Source organism: Ovis canadensis, chromosome 5, assembly GCF_042477335.2.
Source record: "Ovis canadensis isolate MfBH-ARS-UI-01 breed Bighorn chromosome 5, ARS-UI_OviCan_v2, whole genome shotgun sequence".
Taxonomy (NCBI): domain Eukaryota; kingdom Metazoa; phylum Chordata; class Mammalia; order Artiodactyla; family Bovidae; genus Ovis; species Ovis canadensis.
This window is the reverse complement of record NC_091249.1, coordinates 27,170,571-27,190,408: the sequence shown is the minus strand read 5'-3', so window position 1 is coordinate 27,190,408 and position 19,838 is coordinate 27,170,571. Positions and strand designations below refer to the sequence as shown.

General features: G+C 48.5%; 1 protein-coding gene and 1 non-coding gene across 3 annotated transcripts in view; one reads left to right on the top strand and one right to left on the bottom strand.

Annotated features, from left to right (window-relative positions):
- OLFM2 (olfactomedin 2) overlaps nucleotides 1-19,838 on the top strand; it is a 74,189-nt gene that overhangs the window by 48,886 nt on the left and 5,465 nt on the right. For both annotated transcript variants that reach the window (XM_069590999.1, XM_069590998.1), the window contains exon 2: nucleotides 18,098-18,247. In XM_069590999.1, the coding sequence (XP_069447100.1) occupies nucleotides 18,098-18,247 (150 nt within the window). The remainder of the gene's footprint in view (nucleotides 1-18,097; nucleotides 18,248-19,838) is intronic.
- On the bottom strand, nucleotides 14,672-14,806 carry LOC138441905 (small nucleolar RNA SNORA70). The gene has a single exon (XR_011257475.1). It is a non-coding gene; the product is annotated as a small nucleolar RNA SNORA70 (small nucleolar RNA).

Sequence of the window (19,838 nt, the reverse complement as noted above, 5' to 3'; positions counted from 1 at the left end):
TAGGTTAGGCCAATGGGAAGCCGTGGTAGGAGTTGTAGGTGGGAGGAAAAGAGAAATCAGGGGATTTCTGTCCCTGTTTCTTAGCTGCAGGCAGTGATCTCGTGTCCCCTCCTTGGGTCCAGCTCTAGTAACCCCCTTTGCCCTGCTAATCGTGCAGCTTATTACAATCGCTATTCTTCTGATTACCTTCCCCACTTTCCTCATCCAGGCCTTCTGGGTCCTTGGCACCATATTCCCCATATTAAATTTTCTCCATGGACCCGTCTAGCGTGGCTACTGTCTCCCAACAGACTGATGGCATGTCAGGTTCTGCTACTTTCCTCCCTGACCTTTGACTTAGGACACCCCCTACATCCCACAACTGTTGTGAGATGAAAGGGGACAACCCTATCAGGGGGTGACCTTCCATAGTTCTGTTTTTTCTTTTAACATTGTTTTGTTTTTGCTGTGATTACTTTTAGAATTATCTTTAATTTATGGCAAGGGATGTGTATGTGTATGCTTAGTTGTGTCTGACTCTTTGCAATCCCAAGGACTGTAGCCCGCCAGGCTCCTCTATCCAGGGAATTTTCCAGGAAAGAATACTGGAGTGGGTTGCTATTTCCTACTTCAGAGGATCTTCCCCACCAAGGGATCGAACCTAAGTCTCTTGTGTCTCCTACATTGACAGGTGGATTCTTTACCACTTCACCACCTGGGAAGGCCCCCGTCTTTTTAAAATTAATTAATTTGGCTGCACTGGGTTGCAGGATCTTGCATTGTAGCACATGGACTCTCTAGTTGTGATGTGTGCACTCAGTAATTGCATGGGCTCAATTGCTCTTAGTTCTGAGATCAGGGATCAAACCCATGTCCCCTGCATTGCAATGCAGATTCTTAAGCACTGGACCACCAGGGAAGTCTCTTTCCACAGTTCTTATCACTCATGGTTTGAAGCTCTGTGTGCCACTCACCTCCACTACAATCCTAAGAAGTGGGTGCTGCTGTTGGCCCTGTTTTAAAGATGGGAAACTGAGGCACAGTGAGGTTCATGTTGCTTGCTGAAGGTCACGTGGCTAAGAGGCGACTCTGGGAATTTCCTCAGGCATAGATGTGCCTGCATAATGCCTCCCAGGTGACTCTAGTGGTAAAGAATCTGCCTGCCAATGGAGGAGATGCAAGAGACTCGGGTTCAATTTTGGGTTGGGAAGATGCTGTGGGGAAGGAAATACTCCACTCCAGTATTCTTGCCTGGAGAATCTCATGACCAGAGGAGCCTGGCAGGCTACAGTCCATAGGGTCAAAAAGAGGTGGACACAATTGAAGCGACTTAGCATGCATGCATGCACATGGATGGCACTTGGCAAGGCTGATGATAATGTTAACCATTCCATATGAGGCCGGATCTCTGGTGAGTGCAGGTGATGCTGAAACTTCACTTTGGACGGATATAGGAGCCAGCGGCCACAATGCATGCTGATTGAAGGCCCTTCTGAGACCCGCCACCTGGCAGAACAATCCCCGGGCTCCTGCTGGCTCCTGTCCCAGCCCCGGAGGAGAGGGTGCAAAGGGCCTCTCTGTAGCAGCTTTGGCTGGGAGCAGCTGCTTCGTGCTTAGCCAGGATCGATTTCCCTTCAAGTGGCCCGTTCTTGCTAACAAAGGGCTCCAGTGACCCTGGTGGCCAGCACTGCCTCTTCCCCTTTTGAGCGGAGGATGTGCCTCGTGGCTGGGGCTGTTTTCTCTGAGATCTATTTCTTTGAAAGCTCTGGAAAACTCCAAAGCAGGGGCTGAGTCAGCCCCCTGATGTGCTCAGTTGAATCTTGCTGGTGGATTTTTTCTGCCTCTCTGTCTCACTCTGGCTGATCCACCCTCAACGATCTTCCTGACCAGACCTTTTCCCTGCTCACACGTGGTCATGGGCTGAACAGTTCTCCCCTTCCTCCCTCACAGCAAACAGATTCATATATTTGTTTTGTTTGTGGCTGTGCTGGATCTTTGTGCCTGATGGCTTTCTCTAGTTGTGGTGCTCAGGATCCTCACTGTGGTGACTTCTCTTGTTGTGGAGCGCAGGCTCAGTAATTGCCCCTTGGCATGTGAAACCTTCCTGGACCAGGGATTGAACCTGTGTCCCCTGCATTGGCAGATAGATTCTTAATCCCTGGACCACCAAGGAAGTCCCACATCAGTACTATTCTTAGTGCTGTAGTACAAGTGGGGAAATGGAGGCCCAGAGTGGTTAAGTCATTTGCCCAAAGCCACATAGCAGAGCTGAGAGTGGAGCTCAGGCAACCTGGGTGCAGAGTTGGCACCCTAAATGACCATGCTCTGTTGCCTCACCTTGGCCTGGGGAATTGAATGCCCATCTTTGAAACCCTGGAATATGTATCCAAGGTGTAACCAAATGATCAAAGCCTTGGACCCCAAATTAACTTGCCACCCCCAGAGGCGCCCATGGAGCCTCTGAAAGTCAGTTTCATACAGTGCTGATGCTTGGCTGTCCCTGTGAGTTATTAGCCAGCAGATCGTCACCTCCTGACTGCACTGTCCAGCCTTCAAGGCGTCCCTCCCTTCATCCCTTGCCCAGGAGCCTCATAGCGAATGCCTTCATTTTGTGCCAAGGCGTCCCTGGCTCCTAGCGTGAAATTCCTGAGCCAGCCACGGAAGATCAATTTCCCCCATGACGACCTTTTCCACGCACCGCCGCATTGATTTCAGGAATCCAACCTCAGCCAATGGGCCCATCCCCCACAGCGGGGGCTGTTGGCAGCAAATTTATGCCCAGGCCAGAAATTGAATTCCTGTAAGTCAGGAGAAGTGTCAGAAAAGCTCACCCAGGCTCATTTTTACTTCTGACAAACTTCAGGCAAGAGATTAAACCTGGCTCAGTGTCTTTCATCTGCAGGGACCATGGTTCTGGGGTTGGTTGGGGGGAGCAAGATGACCTCGACGTGTACATTTTTCTTCCATTCCCTGGCTTCATCTTGGCCTCCCAGAGCTGAGGAATAAAAAAACAGCCAGACTCCCAATGCCTGCCTGGCTAAAGGGCATTCCCATTTCTGACTAACTAAAAAGGGGCATGCTGTGTGTACCCAAAGGCAGGTCTCTTGGTCCCCGTGGCAAATATTGGGTCATTCAGAGGGATGGGAAATAAAACTTCTAATTCATTTCTGGGTTTCCCAGGTGGCTTGGCGGTAAAGAATCTACCTGCCAATGCAGGAGACAGGTTCAGTCCTTGGGTTAGGAAGATCCCCTGGAGAAGGAAATGACAACCCAGTCCAGAATTCTTGCCTGGGAAATCCCATGGACAGAGGAGGCTGGCGGGTTGCAGTCCATGGGGCCAGAATAGAGTTAGACACAATTTAGCGACTAAACAACAATAACAATTCATCTCCATCACCAGCCGTGCCACTTTTTGCACCAGGTCCTGAGGCTGCTTCAGCCTCGGTAAACTTTGCAAGGTTCTTCTAATTAAGCTTCCCTGGGCTATGACAGAGAGGACATCAAAATGTGGATAATTCCATAGTTCCCTCACCCCTCCACTCCGCCCCTGCCTGAAGGCTGGGGAGGGAGAAGTAGAGAAATCAAATGATAGCACTGGCAAGGAAGAAACCCCCGTCTTGCTAGAAAGATCTCTCTCACTTGCCTTTAAAAATGAGACATCTGATGCAGACGTAGTCACTTCCCTTTGGTACAAAAGCCCCTAAATATTAAAGAAATGAATCCTTGATGTCGACAAAGAAGGGATCAAAAACGAACCTTTCTGAAAGGAGAAGAGCTTTTATTTCTCTGTGAACTTTTCTAGATCTAGCCTCTGGCAGGAATGCCTGTGGAACATAGAGTGCGGAGCATAAAGAAATAAATGACTGTCATTCATGTGTTCATTCATTCAGGCAGTGTCTGTGCAGCAGCTACTGCGTGCTAGGCATCAGGCTGGGAGCCAGGGAAGCCTCAGGGAGAAATTAGAACCTGGTTCCTGCCCCTTCAAAGCCAGTGGGACCTGCTACAGGATCTCTGATCAGTAGTCGTCAAAACTGCCAAGGTCATGAAAATCGAGGAAAGATGGAGAAATTATGACAGACCAGAGATTAAGGGAGTGCTATAACTAAATGCAGTGTGGGATCCTGGATGGGAGTCTGGACCAGAAAAGGGACATGAGTGGAAAAACTGGTGTGTGTGTGTGTGTGTGTGTGCTCAGTCGTGTCCCACTCCTTGTGACCCCATGGACTGTAGCTCGCCAGGCTCCTCTGTCCATGGGATTCTCCAGGTAAGAATACTGGAGTGGGTTGCCGCTTCCTTCTCCAGGGGATCTTCCTGACCCAGGGATCAAACCTGGGTCTCCTGCATCGTAGGCAGATTCTTTGTTGTCTGAGCCACCAGGGTACCCCTGGAAAAACTGAAGAAATCTGAGTAGTCTGGAGTTTAATGAGTGATGCACCTGAACGGGTTTCTTAGTTGTGACAAGTGTCCCATGAATATGTTATAGGTTAGCAGCAAGGGAAATTGGGTGAGGGGTCTATGTAAGCCCTCTCTTTACAACTTTTTTGTAAATCTAAAATCCTTCCAATATAAAAGGTTTATTTTAAAAAAGTCAGCAGGAAGGACTTCCCTGGCGATCCAGTGGTTAAGACTCCACTCTTCCAATGCAGAGGGCAAGGGTTTGATCTCTGGTCATGGAACTAAGAGCCCACATGCCTCACAGCGTGAGTGTGTGCTAAATCGCTTCAGTTGTGTCCGACTCTGCAACCCCATGAACCCCCCTGCCAGGCTCCTCTGTCCAGGGAATTCTCCAGGCAAGAATACTGGAGTGGGTTGCCATTCCCTCCTCCAGGGGATCTTCCCAACCCAGGCTTCGAACCCATATCTTTCACATCACCTGCACTGGCAGGTGGGTTCTTTAACCACTTGTGCCACCTGAGAAGCCTGAATAAAATAATATATAAAAAGTTAAACAGTCAGCAGGGGACATAAGACAGTTCTAGAACAGTGCTGTTTTCATTCGTTGTTTTTCAGTCGCTCAGTCGTGTGCGACTCTTTTCAACCCCAGCATGGACTGCAGCACACCAGGCTTCTCTGTCGATCACTCCCGGAGCTTGCTCAAACTCATGTCCATTGGGTCAATGATGCCATCCAACCATCTCATCCCCTGTTGCCCCCTTCTCCTCCTGCCCTCAGCCTTTCCCAGCATCAGAGTCTTTTCCATGAACTGATATAAAAATTCCCACTGACTGGACATTCACAATGTACCACACACTGTGACTAACGCTTGACATGTACCAATTCATCATTTTGACAAGAATTTTGAGAAGCCTGGCCATTATGATCCCAACTTTTAGATGAGGAAGCAGAGGGATGAAGGAAGGCACAGAGGGGTTAAGCTACTTGCCCAAGGTCACGCAGGAAGGAGTGGATCAGAATTGGGGCTGAAGCAGCCTGTACTGATGAACTCTATAGCTGCCTGTTCATGTACAGGTATTTAGTGAGCAGCTAAGGTATCTTAGAGGCTGGTAAGAGAAACAGAACTCTTTTAGGGCTTTCAGGGATCTTAATTCAAGCAATTGGTTTAGTTTTATTTGTTTATTTTTTGGCTGCTTGGCATACAGGATCTTAGTTCCCTGACTAGGGATTGAACCTGCGTCCCCTGCATTGGAAGCTTAGAGTCTTAACCACTAGACCACCAGGGATGTCTCTTTCCATCCCATCTCTGCCAAGAACATGCAAATATGTATCTCCAGCCAAACCCCCTCTCTTCCTCATCCCAACTACCTAACTTGGCGTTTCCACGTGGAGGTGGTCAGAGTCCTGTGGACTCTGTCTTTATTTTTTATTTTTTTGGCTTTGCCGAGCAGCATGCAGGATCTTGGTTCCCATACCAGGGATCAAAACTCTGCCCGCTCTAGTGGAAGCTCAGAATCTCAACCACTGGGCCACCAGGGAAGTCACAGGCTGTGACTTGTGTAAAACACCAGAATCTGCCTATTTTCTGTCTCCATTCCATCTGCCCTGGGGCAAACCCTCACACCAGAATGACTTTGGGGTAAGCAGCATGTTCAAAGGCCCTGGGGTGATAAAGAGCTCAGGAGGCGCTGGGGATCTGAAAGGAAGATGGTAAGACTCAGGAGACTCAAGTGAAAGTCTGTTTCCTCCCAGAGGGGTCTTCTCAAGTGGGGTATTCATGAGGGCTGGAGACAGAGAAGAACTTGTCCTCATCGAAGCAAGCTGGTATGAGGACTGGAGTGGCCCTTGTATGGTAGCCTGGATGCAGAGCTCTGCCCATAGACCCTACTCTTGGGGCTATCCATGGGGATTTGAGGTGATTCCAATAGTCTGGGCCACACTCCAAGAGAATGGACTGTTTGTAAAATTTTGCATAAGGCAAGCCCTCTCCACACCTTCCCTGGACCCCAAGGAAGGCAGTCAGTCAAACTCAGAGACCTGTGTCTCTTCTCATCTCTCCCAAGAAAGTCTGTTTCATTCGTTATTGGCCCCCATTGGCACTGTAATGGCAGAGCCTAGGATCCAGGAATATGTGTGTAGACTGTGGCCCAGGGCGCACTGGGGGCGGTCTTCTGCCATGGCTTGGGTGGCTTCAGAGGGGAAGAGGTTGTGTGTGCCAGCCTGAATAGCCTCTCAGGGCAAGATGGGTAATCTGCATTGGAAGGATATGAAAGAGTAAATGAATCAGGGGCTTCCCTGGTGGCTCAGTGGTAAAGAATCCACCTGCCAGTATTGGAGATGCAGGTTCGATCCCTGATCTGGGAAGATCCTACATGCCTTGGAGCAAGTAAGTCTGCGTGCCGCAGCGACTCAGCCTGTGCTCTAGATCCTGGGAGCCACAACCACTGAAGGCTGCATGCCCTAGAGCCCGTGCTCTCCAAGAAGAGAAGCCGCCACAACGAGGAGCCCGCACACCTCAGACGGAGGGCCGCCCGCGCACCTCAGACGGAGGGCCAGCCGTCCGCACACCTCAGAGGGAGAACCGCCCGCGCACCTCAGACGGAGAGCCGCCCCTGCTTGCTGCAACTATAGAAAAGCCCACACAGCAGTGAAGACCCAGCACAGCCAAAAATAAATAAATAAGATTATATTTTAAAAAAAGAATAAATGATTTGGGAATTCCTGCTGGTCCAGTGGTTGAGACGTGGCACTTTCACCGTCGAGGGCCAGGATTCCATCCCTGATGGGGGAACCAAGATCCCGAAAGCTAAGTGGTGCGGCAAAAAAAAAAAAAGAATGAATGAATGGATTTCCAGCTGCCCCCCTCCCCACATGCCATCTCAGCCCCTCCCCCGGCCACAGGCTCTCACCAGCCAGGCCCCCGCTGCTCACACTGAGGGAGATCCTGGTTCTCCATCTCAGCACGGGTGAGCTGATGTCTTCTTTAAAGCCTGTCAAGCTTATCACTCAGGGGGGATTTGCCCAATACCGCTAGGTTTGACAGGGGCAGCCTGCTATTATCTCAAGCCCTCCAGAGGGACTCAGGACCCGTCACGGCTGAGACGAGGCAGACAAGCATGTCCCTGATCATTCATCATGGCCCTGCTGCCATCCCCAGAGTCAGAGGGAAGCCGCGGCCGCCTCCGTGCCTGCCTCAGCTGATCTGCCTGCCGTTTGATCTCAGCCAGTCCCTCCCTGGAAGAGATGGAAACCTATTTGGTGGCAGAGGGGAAATGCATGGTGGGTCTGTGAGGACGTTTGCTCTCTGACTCACCAGCCCATCAGCGTCTAGTTACTCAGTATTGATCATGCCAGGGCTGGGGGATTCAGCAATGACCAAAGCAGACAGAACTCCCTATCTCCATGATGTTTTCTGTCTGAGAACAGAGGTAGGCTTTGAGCCAGTGGTCACACCCAAGAGGTCCCAATAGCCATTGCTTTAAAAAAGAAATTATTATTTTATTTTGAAAGGATATGATTTTATTTATTTTTTGCTGTGCTGGGTCTTCGTTGCTGCTTGGGCCAGCTCTAGTTGCAGCTTCTCACTGCAGTGACTTCTCTTGTTGCGGAGCAGCTTCAGTAGTTGCAGCTCCTTGGCTCTAGAGCGCAGGCTCAGTTGTTGTGGCGCAGGAGTTTAGTTGCTCCATGGCATGTGGGATAAGATCCCTAATCAGGGATGGAATCTGTGTTTCCCGCATTGGCAGGTGGATTCTTTGCCACTGAGCCACCAGGGAAGCCCCTAATTCCTTTGTTTTTCTTTTTTTCCCCCTATATTTATTTGTTTGGCCTCATTGAGTCTTAGTTCCCCTGTGGTATGTGGGATCTTAGTTCCCTAACTAGGGATTGAAACCAAGTTCCCCACGTTGCAAGATGGAGTCTTAACCTCTGGACCACGAGGGAAGTTCCCCCCAGTGGCCGTTGTGATCTGGGCTTGAAGGAGGACAGGGGAGTCGCAGTGTGGTGATGAGGACTGTGGAGACAGATGGTCGTGTTCGAATCTCAACTCATCAAAGGTGAATAATGACAGTCCTGTCTAAGTGTCGTGGTGAGAAGTCCATCACTTAAAGCATGCAGAGTGCTTAGAACAGTGCTTGACATACACTAAGAAGAAATAGAAGTATTAGGGGAAAAAAGGCACAGGATGCCTGAGAGTTGGGTAGGATGGGGAAGGGACAGTGGAGGCTGCTTTTGGAAGAGACATTTATGCCTGAGCCCTAATGGGGAAGGGTTAGCCTAGCCATGAGATAGGGCAAGATTAAAAATCATTTTTTTCTTTTTCAATTTCTTGGCCGTGCTGCATGTCATGTGGGTTCTAAGTTCCCCCACCAGTGGTCCAACCCATACCTCCTGCAGTGAAAGCTCAGAGTCCTAACCACTGGAGTGCCAGGGATCTCCCCGGCAAGAGTTCTTTTTTAAAAGAAATTTAAATTTATTTTTTAATTGAAGGGTAATTGCCTTGCAGAATTGTGTTGGTTTCTGCCAAATATCAACATGAATCAGCCATAGGGTATGATTCCCTCCCTCTTGAACCTCCCTCCCACCTCCCTCCCCATCCCACCCCTCTAGGTTGTTACAGAGCTGCGGTTTGAAGCAGGATGTATGGAAAGGGTAACATGGAAACTTACATTATCATATATAAAATAGATAGCCAATGGGAATTTGCTGTATGACTTGGGCAAGAGTTTTGATGGCAGAGGGTCCAGCCAGATGGGTTGTGAGGAAAAAGCGTGATGTGTTCCAGGAAGAGTAAGATGACTGGCAGGGGTCCCCAGCCTCCGAGATCTAATGCCTGATGACCTGAGATGGAGCTGACGTAATGATAGAAATAAAGTGCCTAGTAAGTGAAGTGCATTTGAATCATCCTGAAACCATCCCTCCCACCCTGCCTGGTCCATGGAAAAATTGTCTTCCACGAAACCAAAAAGGTTGGGGACCACTGGCCAGAAGATTAGCCACAGAGAACAGGGTCATGTGAGCCTTGTTGATTGCCTGTTACTCTGAAGCAGGACTCCTCTCCACCAAGTTATGTCAAGGAGATGGTCTGGAACCAGAAGCCAGCCAAGTCACGTGGCAAGTAAGACGGAGCAGCAACTCTGTCCCTCTTTGGCAGGACTTGATGCTCTCTCTCTCTTTATCTCTCTGCCATCCGGCTGTCTGTGAGTCTTCCTCATCTTGCATTCTCAGTCCCAAATCAAATGGACTTTCAGTGACTCTTTTGTTTTTTTTTTTTCTGCACTAGGTCTTTGTTGCTATAAGAGGGCTTCCTCTAGTTGCGGTGAGCAGGGGCTACTCTCTAGTTGAGATGCTCAGGCTTCTCATTGTGGTAGCTTCTCTTGCTGTGGCACACAGGCTCCAGGCACTCCAGCTTCAGTAATTGCAACATTCAGGCTCAGTAGTTGTGGTGCACGGGCTTAGTTGCTCCTAATCACGTGGGATCTTCCTGCACAGGGATTGAACCAGTGTCCCTTGCATGGGCAGGTAGATTCCTATCCACTGTACCACCAGAGAAGTTCCCCTGCTTTTTTTTAGATTTTTTTTAAAGTGGGCCATTTTAAAAAAGTCTTTATTGAATTTCTTACAATATTGCTTCTGTTTTATGTTTTTTTGTTTGTTGTTTGGGCCGAGTGACATGGGATCTTAGCTCACTGACCAGGAATAGAACCTGCACCCCCGGCTTTGGAAGGCAAAGTCTTAATCCAAGGAAGGACCACCAAGGAAGTCCCAGCACCAGTTCTTCCCAATTATCTCAGTTTCATGCCTGCATCAAGCTCAAACAATTTTGACTTTAGGAAGTCACCAGATTGGCATTAGATTGTCATGAGGATTATAATAATAACAAAAGCAAATCCTTACTGTCAATACATGCTGATGACTCTTCTTGCTCACACATGTAGTCTTGACTCATTCAAGCTTCCTGGAAACTCTGTGAGGTAGGTACAGTTATCATGTCCATTTTACAGATGAGGATATGGAGGCTTATAGAGGTGACCCCACTCATACCACAGGGGAGAGGCCAAGCCAGTACATAAACCCAGGCAGTCTGACCCTCGGACCATCTGATCTTTCCACCATCTGAGCAGGGAGAAGGAACGTCCAGAGAAAACGACTCGTTTCTACCGTAAGGATGTTGTCTGGAAAGATCCTGGTGACATCACATGGGCTCCTTTTTTGGGGAGGACCGTGGGAGAGAGCCTTGCCTGTTCTTGGTACTAAAAATAGTTAAGTTTTCTCCTGAGCATCTGGCGTGCTTTTGTTTCAGGACACTGGGAGCCGCATAAATGACCAGCTTTCCCTTTTTTGAGTTGGCTGCTAAGGAGCTGGGAGCCAAATTTATGGCCTGACCATATGCTGGTTGTTCAGGTTTTTAAGGGCTGGGTTTTTCTTAGCTTTCCTTCGAGCTCTAGTGTCTCTACTTTTTCTCTTTCTTTCTTTTCTCCCTTGCAAAGACAAAACTTTAAGGGACTGAAAAGAAGTTCTTCACGAGAACAGTCCGTGTTTATTGTAGAGAACTTTTGCTTCAAGATACATGTAAAGATGGTGATAAAAATCCCTGCTTGTTCTTAATTTTAATGAGTGCATAGTATTTCCCCTGGGCTTCCCTGGTGGCTCATGTGGTAAAAGAATCTTCCTGCAATGCAGGAGACCCAGGTTTGATCCCTGGGTTGGAAAGATCCCCTGGAGAGGGCAATGGCTACGCACTCCAGTATTCTTGCCTGAAAAATTTCATAGACAGAGGAGCCTGGTGGGCTATAGTCCATAGGGTTGCAAAGAGTCGGACACAACTGAGCAACTAACACACACACACACACACACACAGTATTCCTCCCTGTAGAGTTCTTAGTTTGTTTCACTTAGTTTCGGCGCACTGGGTCTTCGTTGCTGCGTATGGGCCTCCTCTAGCTGTGGCGAGTGGGGGCTACTCCCTAGCTGCAGTGCTCGGGCTTCTCATTGTGGTGGCATCTCTTGTTGCAGAACACAGGCTCTAGGCATGAGGGCGTCAGTAACTGCAGCACATGGACTTAGTTGCCCCACCGCATGTGGAATCTTCCCAGACCAGGCATCGAGCCAGTGTCCCCTGCCTTGGCAGTGGGATTCTTAACCACTGGATCACCAGGGAAGTTCCGCTGTAGAGTTTTTAAATCAGCCTCCCTGTTGGCAAAAGGCTGGAGAGGGAAAAAATTCCACTTGTCCAATTTTAGACGGCATTTTAATGAGCATTCTTATAGCCATCGAGTGCTCGTCCACACCATTTCCCTGGGCTACATTCTTAGAGTGGGATTGACTGGGTTAAATACAAAATGCAGAAGCCTGAAGGCTTTGGCTCTGGATTGACAGCCTGCCCTCCAGAAATATCTAATTCCTGCTCTCCTCTTTAATTGGACCTATCGTGCAGTATTTTACATATCTTTGTAAACCACTTGCGGTCCTCTCCGGAACAAGGCGGGGAACAAATAAATATATGAGCCCCAAGACATTTCTGCTTCCTGGTTAAATTATGCAGCCTCACACGCAATAATATCTTTGACTCATTAAGAGGCAGCCACTTGCTCTGTTCCTGTTGGCTAAACCCCTGATAGCCGGCACTTAATGGTTGGCGGCCCCTCCCCCCCGGATTCTGTGGCAATCCCTCTGCTCCCCAAAGAACCAGGAATTGTTTTCTGAACCAAGACGTAGGTGATGGAGCTGTAGCCCGAGCTGATGATCCTGGACCTGACAGCTAGAAAACTTTCCCTGCGTGTCTTGTCTTTACTCAGTCCTGGACTGGTTACCAAGACAGCTGTTTAATTAGGGCAGTAGCCTGGGTGAAAGCATTTGAAAAATTCTGGGCAGAAAAGACAATTTGAGGAAGAGCTAGCTGAATGCCTGGCTTATGCTCTTAGAGCCCATTAGCAAGAATATTAAACTTGGAACCAACCGCTCAGCTGACAGAGTGGCTGGCTTCCTCAAGTACGTTTGCCACGTTAGAGGTGAGACGGGCTACCAGACCAGAAGTGTCTGTACCAGGAGGGCTCTCACACCTGGTGATGCAAACATTTCTGTTAGTGATGTGCTCAGTCGTGTCTGACTCTTTGCAGCCCCGTGGACTGCAGCCCTGCCAGGCTCCCCTGTCCATGGAATTTTGCAGGCAAGAATGCTGGAGTAAGTTGCCACTACCCACTCCGGAGGATCTTCTTGACCGAGGGATTGAACCCTCATCTCTTAAGTCTCCTGCATTGGGAGGCGGGTTCTTTACCACTAGTGCCACGTGGGAAGCCCCTTCCATTACTTATAGGTGTTCTCTATTCCTAGGACTATGACGTCCAAGAATTTGTAACTTTGGTTCCAACCTCAACCCAGTCTGGGGAACTGGTATTTAGACACTCAGATGCTGAGCCTTCCAGGGCATTTCAGCAATTCCCTGGGACCTGAACTTGACTGTGTTTTTGAACTTGAACCCCATGGGTGAAACTCAGAATCTCTGCCATGCAGAGATTTGGCAGCCAAACCCCAGGCATTTAATTGCGCTGCTGCAGAGAATACCCCAGCAAGGTACATCCAACGCAGACAATTACTTTAGGCAAGCCATGAAGGCCTTCTCTCCGTGCCACTTAAATCTTGCTTCTCTTTTACAATTCAATATTTCATATGTTGAGAGAAAATGGCTTGTTTGCTTCAAAGGACACGCTACAGAATGTAAGAAAGGGATGTTAATTATGTTGAACCAGGCTGCTTTGTCTCTGCATAAACGAAAATCTTCAGGGGATTCCGTCCAAATTGCTTGGGAACCAGGGCCAGGGGAGCACAGATGGAGGTGTTTGAACTCACATTCATGATTCTGTTTTTGTTTGTTAAGAACTATATCTGCCATGAAAAAAGGTGAAACTAGCTCTGCGTTCTCTTAGATCCAAGGGGGGAGGCATTCCTGGGTCACTCTTTTCTTTTTAAAATTCTTATGTTATATTGGAGTATAGTTCATTTACAATGTTGTATAAATTTCAGGTGTACAGCAAAATGATTCAGTTATACATATACGTATATGTGCGCATGCTTAGTCACTCAGTCGTGTCCAGCTCCTTGGGACTCCATGGACTGTAGCTCGCCAGCCTTCTCTGTCCATCGAATTTCCCAGGCGGGAATACTGGAGTGGGGTGCCACTTCCTACTCCAGAGGGTCTTCCCGACCCAGGGATCAAACCCCTGTCTCTTGTGTCTCCTGCATTGGCAGGCAGAGTCTTTACCATTAGCGCCACCTGGGAAACCCCACGTATACATATAATCTATTCTTTTTCAGATTCTTCTCCGATATAGGCTATTACAGAATATTGAGTAGAGTTCCCTGTGCTATATAGTAGGTCCTTGTTGATTATCTATTTTATATATAGTAGCAGCAGCAGCAGCAGTTTGTATAGTAGTGTGTGTATGTTAATCCCAGCCTCCTAATTTATCTCTGCCCTGGGGTCACTTTTCTAACCTTGAGCAAGCCTCCTTTAAAAAAAAAAAAAAACTGTTGTTGTTTTTGTTGTTGTTGTTTTATTTATTTACTTATTGCCCATGCAGCATGTGGGATCTTAGTACCCCAACCAGGGATTGAACCCACACACCCTGCATTGGAAGCCCAGAATCTTAACCCCTCTGGACCACCAGGGAAGTCCCATGGGGCATCCTTCTTGTTTTAGACCAGGTGGGCTTCCCTGGTGGCTCAGATGGTAAAGAATCTGCCTGCAATGCAGGAGTACTGGGTTCAGTCCCTGGACTGGAAAGATTCCCTGGAGAAGGGCATGGCAACCCACTCCAGTATTCTTGCTTGAAGAATCCCATGGTGAGCTACAGTCCATGGGGTTGCAAAGAGTTGGGCATGACTGAAGCAAGTTAGCACCCACACATGAGTAAGGAGGGGACAGTGCCCAGGCTCTCATGAGTGCAGAGCCCAGCATTTGTCCAGGGGGCCACAATTAGGGATGTCTTTGACCCCACAGCCATCTGGGATGAGCCCGTTTTTGTCACCATGATTTCAAATTTATCCACATTAAACTTAGTAAATCCTTACTTCTTGGAGATGTGGATCTTCTGGCAGCCAGGGAACTTGAACTTGAACTTGAAGCCCTGCAGAGGGCTTCAGTCACACACTTCTTGTTCTGCAGCTCGGTGTGGATGGACATTATGACCTGGCCAGTGTGGACCCTGGCCACTGTGCCTTGGGGCTTTCCAAAGGCACCGTCCATACCTGTCTGGAGCCTAGATTGCAGACAGCATGCCAGTCATGAATGTCCGCTGGAAAGGACTGTCTCCAAGATCCCTTAGGGCAACCTGTATAGACAACAGGCCATCTACACTACTGAGGGGGCTGCTGTTTGCAGCCCTTGCATGCTGGGCCCCCATGGGGAAAAGAGCACAGTTGGCTTAATTGGCTGCAAACCACCTGGACCATTTCTGCTCGAAAGGGAGGCTGGGAAGGTAAGTGACTTTATTCCTTCTTGGGGGGGACATGGACTCTCACAGAGGTGGTTGTTGTTGTTCAGTCACTCACTCATGTCCAACTCTTTGCGACCCCATGGACTGCAGCATGCCTGGCTTCCCTGTCCTTCACCATCTCCCAGAGTTTGCTCAAACACATGTCCATTGAGTCAGTGATGCTATCCAACCATCTCATCCTCTGTTTACCCCTTCTCCTCCTGCCCTCAATCTTTCATCAGTGTCTTTTCCAGTGAGCTGGCTCTTTGCATCAGGTGGCCAAAGTATTGGAGCTTCAGCTTCAGCATTAGTCCTTCCAGTGAATATTCAGTGTTGATTTCCTTTAGGATTGACTGTCCAGTGGACTCTTCAAGAGTCTTCTCACAGCACCTCGTACAGTGGGGGTTCCCTCAACCTCCAAAATGTGTATATAAGGTGCAAGGAATGACTAATTACAATAGTTTCAGTTGGCATTTATAAATGGTTTGCTTTTCTTATAAATTAGTGGAGGAGTCAAGCTCATCTGTACAATGATACCACTTGCTCACATTCCAATTAGCTTAAAAAAAAAGACTTTATTGAGTGGGAGAGAAAATAGGTGGGCTAATAGCTGGAATCTCTAGGATTGCTCATAATTCATAGTCTGGCTTTTATCTCTGCTACAGCTCATGGAAACAGCCTCTCCTGGGTGATAAGCAGCGGCTGTGCAAATAGTCCATGGTAGTGGGGCTTTGTTTCTCTGTAAAACGTTTGGGGTTTTATTAGACTTTCCTTCCTGTCTGTAGGGATGCATTATGAATAGGACTGGAATCTTCTAGTTTCTTCCCATCTCTTCAGTTTCCACCCATCTGCCCTGGTCTCCCACCCTGACACCCCCAGTCTGTTCCCCCCCCCACCCCCCGCAGCCAGGGTGCACCTGTGAGCACCTGAGTCAGGTCCTGTCTATCCTGTGATCAGAACCCACCGTGGCTCCCACTTCCCTCAGACCAAAAATCAGTGTCACTCCCCATGGCACATAAGCACTGCACAGGCTGTCCTGTCCCATCCCTGTCCTCATCTTTCCCCTCCCACTTTTCCCCTTGTTCCCTCTGTTTTAGCTATAGCCTTCTCCGTTTCCCAAACACACCAGGCTTGGTCCTGCCTCAGAGCCTTTGCACTTGCTGTTTTATTGGCTTGGACCGTCTTTCCCTTGATACCACCAAGGCTTCTCCCTCACTTCCTTCACGTCTTTATTTAAATGACACCTTCTCATGAAGGCCTTCTTAGGGCCCCTAAAATTGCAGGCTTCCTAGGTGACTCAGTGGTAAAGAATCCTCCTGCCAAAGCAGGAGACAGGAGGTTCAATCCCTGGATAAGGAAGATCCCCTGGAGAAAGAAATGGCAAGCCGCTCAATCCAGTATTCTTGCCTAGAAAATTCATGGACAGAGGAGCCTGGTGGGCTACAGTCCATGGGGTCGCAAGAGTCACACAACTCTTAGTTGCTCAGCAACTAAGCAAAAACAACATTGTCATTAAAATAAAAAAGATTGGGACTTGTGACTGGCTGGAAGTATGTTCTGGGGAAGCTCAAGGCGGCATGATGTATGCTCCATCCAGTGAGGATTTGATGCTTTTTGAGCAGTGTTTCTCCAACTCCTCCATAGGTTGATTAGAATTGGAAGGGTGGGCTGTGCTGTGTGGTGCAGCATGTGGCATCTTAGTTCCTGACCAGAGATCCAACCTGAGGCCCTTGCAATGGAAGCGCAAAATCTTAACCACTGGACCGCCAGGGATGTCCCATTGGTCAGAATTTGGGTGCCCAAACTGTCTCTTCCTCTCTGCCCTTCTACTGGCTCACTCATTCCTCCAGTTCAGGTTATATGTCCCGTCCCTGGTATGCCTCCTCTGAGACTCTCAGCCTGGGGACACCCCTTGTTACACTCTGCACTTTCTTTGTAGCATCCGCTGCAGCATATCATTCTAGAGGGCTTCCCTGGTGGCTCAGACAGTAAAGAATTCACCCGCTGTTCAGGAAACCAAGGTTTGATCCCTGGGTTGGGAAGACCTCCTGGAGGAGGGTGTGGCAACCCACTGCAGTTTTCTTGACTGGGAAATTCCATGGACAAAAGAGCCTGGCAGGCTATAATCCATGGGGTGGCAAAGAACAGATATGACTGAAGCAACTTAGCATGTATGCACATAGTTCTGGAAGCATCAGTGGGATTCCATACTTGAATTCTGCCTCCTCCACATCCATGGGGAGCAATAGATACACTTTCTTCATCTCTCCTCTCTTCCTAGTCCCTATCGCAGACCCATGCCTGGCATACAGTAGGCACTCACTAGATATTTTCTAGTAAGTTTGGGAAATTATGGCTGAGTTCCCTGATGCACATGAGCATTGCAAAGGCTCTGATAAGTCCTGCATTAAAAAAAAACACCTCATTTCACTCAGCATTACACAAACATATTTGACCACAGAGCACCCCTTTTCCTCGCATGCCTGATAAGCTTGCCAGAGTTCCAAGAAGCCAGGTTTGGGAAACAGCCATAATTGATAATTGAATTATCTAAGTGGCATCATCTAACTTGAAATTTAGTGTAGGAGTCTGAGAATGATGCCTTCCAGGCAAAGACTTGAAGGTCTTGGTGAGGACTGTGTCACTCTTTGGCCATTACCTTGCTTGGGCTTCTAGGGAGCAGGAGTTGGGGAAGGCAGAATGACATAGGTGGAGGGGTTTTTGTTTTGGGGGCATTTTTTTGGCTGCCTTGGGTCTTAGTTGCTTTTCATTTTGATATACAGACTGTAGTCATGGCACATAGGCTTAGTTGCTCTGCAGCATGTGGGATCTTAGTTCCCCAACCAGGGATTGAAGCCGAAGTCCCTGCATTGCAAAGGCGGATTCTTAACCACGGGACCATCAGGGAAGTCCCCTGGTCTATGTTCTAATGGTGGTTATGGAGACAGTGGTGTGTGCGTGTGCAAATATGTGTTGAGAGAATGAATTCTTGTCTTGTGGAAGAGCTCGTATCCCACAGTTCCTTGCTGTGTTTCTTTACCCCTCGTACCTCAATCTTGTCACCTGTAAAATGGGGCTTTCCCTGAGGAAGGATTTAGATCACACACCCTGGCACGCAGAGCACATGGTCTGGGACATTCCAAGTATCCAGGGAAGGGCATCTGTCATCTCCCTGGGATCCTCGTTTTCTCCCAGGGGGTGAGGGGGCAAATCCCCCTTGGGGTTCCCGCTCTCTGACCCTGACCTCCCTGCAGACCCTCTTCCAAAGCCCAGAGGAAGGCTGGCAGCTGTACACCTCAGCCCAGGCCCCCGACGGAAAATGCATCTGCACAGCTGTGATCCCTGCGCAAAGCACCTGCTCCCGAGACGGCCGGAGCCGGGAGCTGCGGCAGCTGATGGAGAAGGTAAGAACCGTCCAGGTTCCCCTGTGAAAATCTCTCACTTCCCCACCCTCTCCTCTGCTTCCCGCCAGATCAGCCGGGACTGGATCTAAGCCATGATTATGCAAAGCTGGTGGATAACCTGGCTGCCCTCCGGGCGGGTGTTTTAGTCAAAATCTCTCTGCTGCTTCTTTGGAGGAGAAGCTGAGCACAGTGTGGGCCAGGGAAGGTGAACCCCAGTGGCAGCATCTGCACTCTGGTGTGTGAGCCCCAGCCGCAGTGTGTACTCAGCCTCAGGACTCAGCTGCTAAGAAGGGTCTCGCCCTCCATCCCAAGATACGTGAAGATTCCTCCCCCTTCTGATTGTGACTGATATAAACTGGTCCCCATTCAATCCAAGGGCTTCCCAGGTGGCTCAGTGGTAAAGAATCCACTTGCCAACATAGGAGACTCAGGTTCGATCTTTGGTTTGGGGAGATTCCCTGGAGAAGGGAATGGCAACCCACTCCAGTATTCTTGCCTGGAGAATTCCAGAGACAGAGGAGCCTGGCAGGCTACAGTCCATGGCGTCAGAAAGAGTCAGACACGACTTAGGAATTAAACAACAGCAATTCAGTCCAAGGATATTTGGGTGCCCTTTACAGGCTGATTGCTGTTCTTTGCCACTACCCAGATGAACTGCTTATGAGTCAGTTCTGATGTCAGTGTTGAGAGGGACTAGCCACCTCCCACTGTCCTCCTGTAGAGGAGGAAGCTGAGGACAGAGACCCTTGTTGGCACCAAAGTCTTGTCTGCCTGCGACACCAGAACGGTTCAAGATGACCATGTAGTGTCCCCTGATTGTTTTTTTTTTTCCTTTCTTTATTTTTTAAGTTTTGAAAGTATGATAAAACATTTACAGGAGACTTGGAAAATACAGAACAAAGTAACATATAATTCCACTATATATTACAACTTTTTAAAGCAGACAAATTTTTTAGTTTGAGTTTTAATATCAAAGTCTCAAAAATAAATAGAATGAATAGACAAAAAGTGGAAGGATATAATAGACCGGGAAAGCACTATGAATCAATTTAACATAATTAAGATTTATACAGGGCTTCCCTGGTGGCTCAGATGGTAAAGAATCTCCTGCAATGCAGGAGACCCAGGTTTGATCCTTGGATCGGGAAGATCCCCTGAAGAAGGCAATCTCCAGTATTCTTGCCTGGAGAATCCCATACACTTAGGAGCCTGGTGGGTTACAGTTCATGGGGTCGCAGAAGAGTCAGACATGACTGAATGATTTTCACACACACACACACACACACACACACAAGAGTCATACAATTTTCACACAACAGCAAAATACAAATTGTATTCAAGTTCCTGTAGACTGTAAACCAGGAGACACTAAACACATACAGGGGGTGTCCCCTGATTGTTGACAATGACTATTAAAATGTTTTGTGATGTCCAGGATGGGTATCAGGCTGTTTGTTGGCTTCCTCAGAACTTCCAAGTGTCACATGAACAATGGTTCGAGAATGTCTGCGTATTTCAACAAGCATCCAGCGTTGTCTTTGAGTTCACCTTGACTGGGAGGAGCTCACCTTAGCCAGGTGGAGGTGGGACC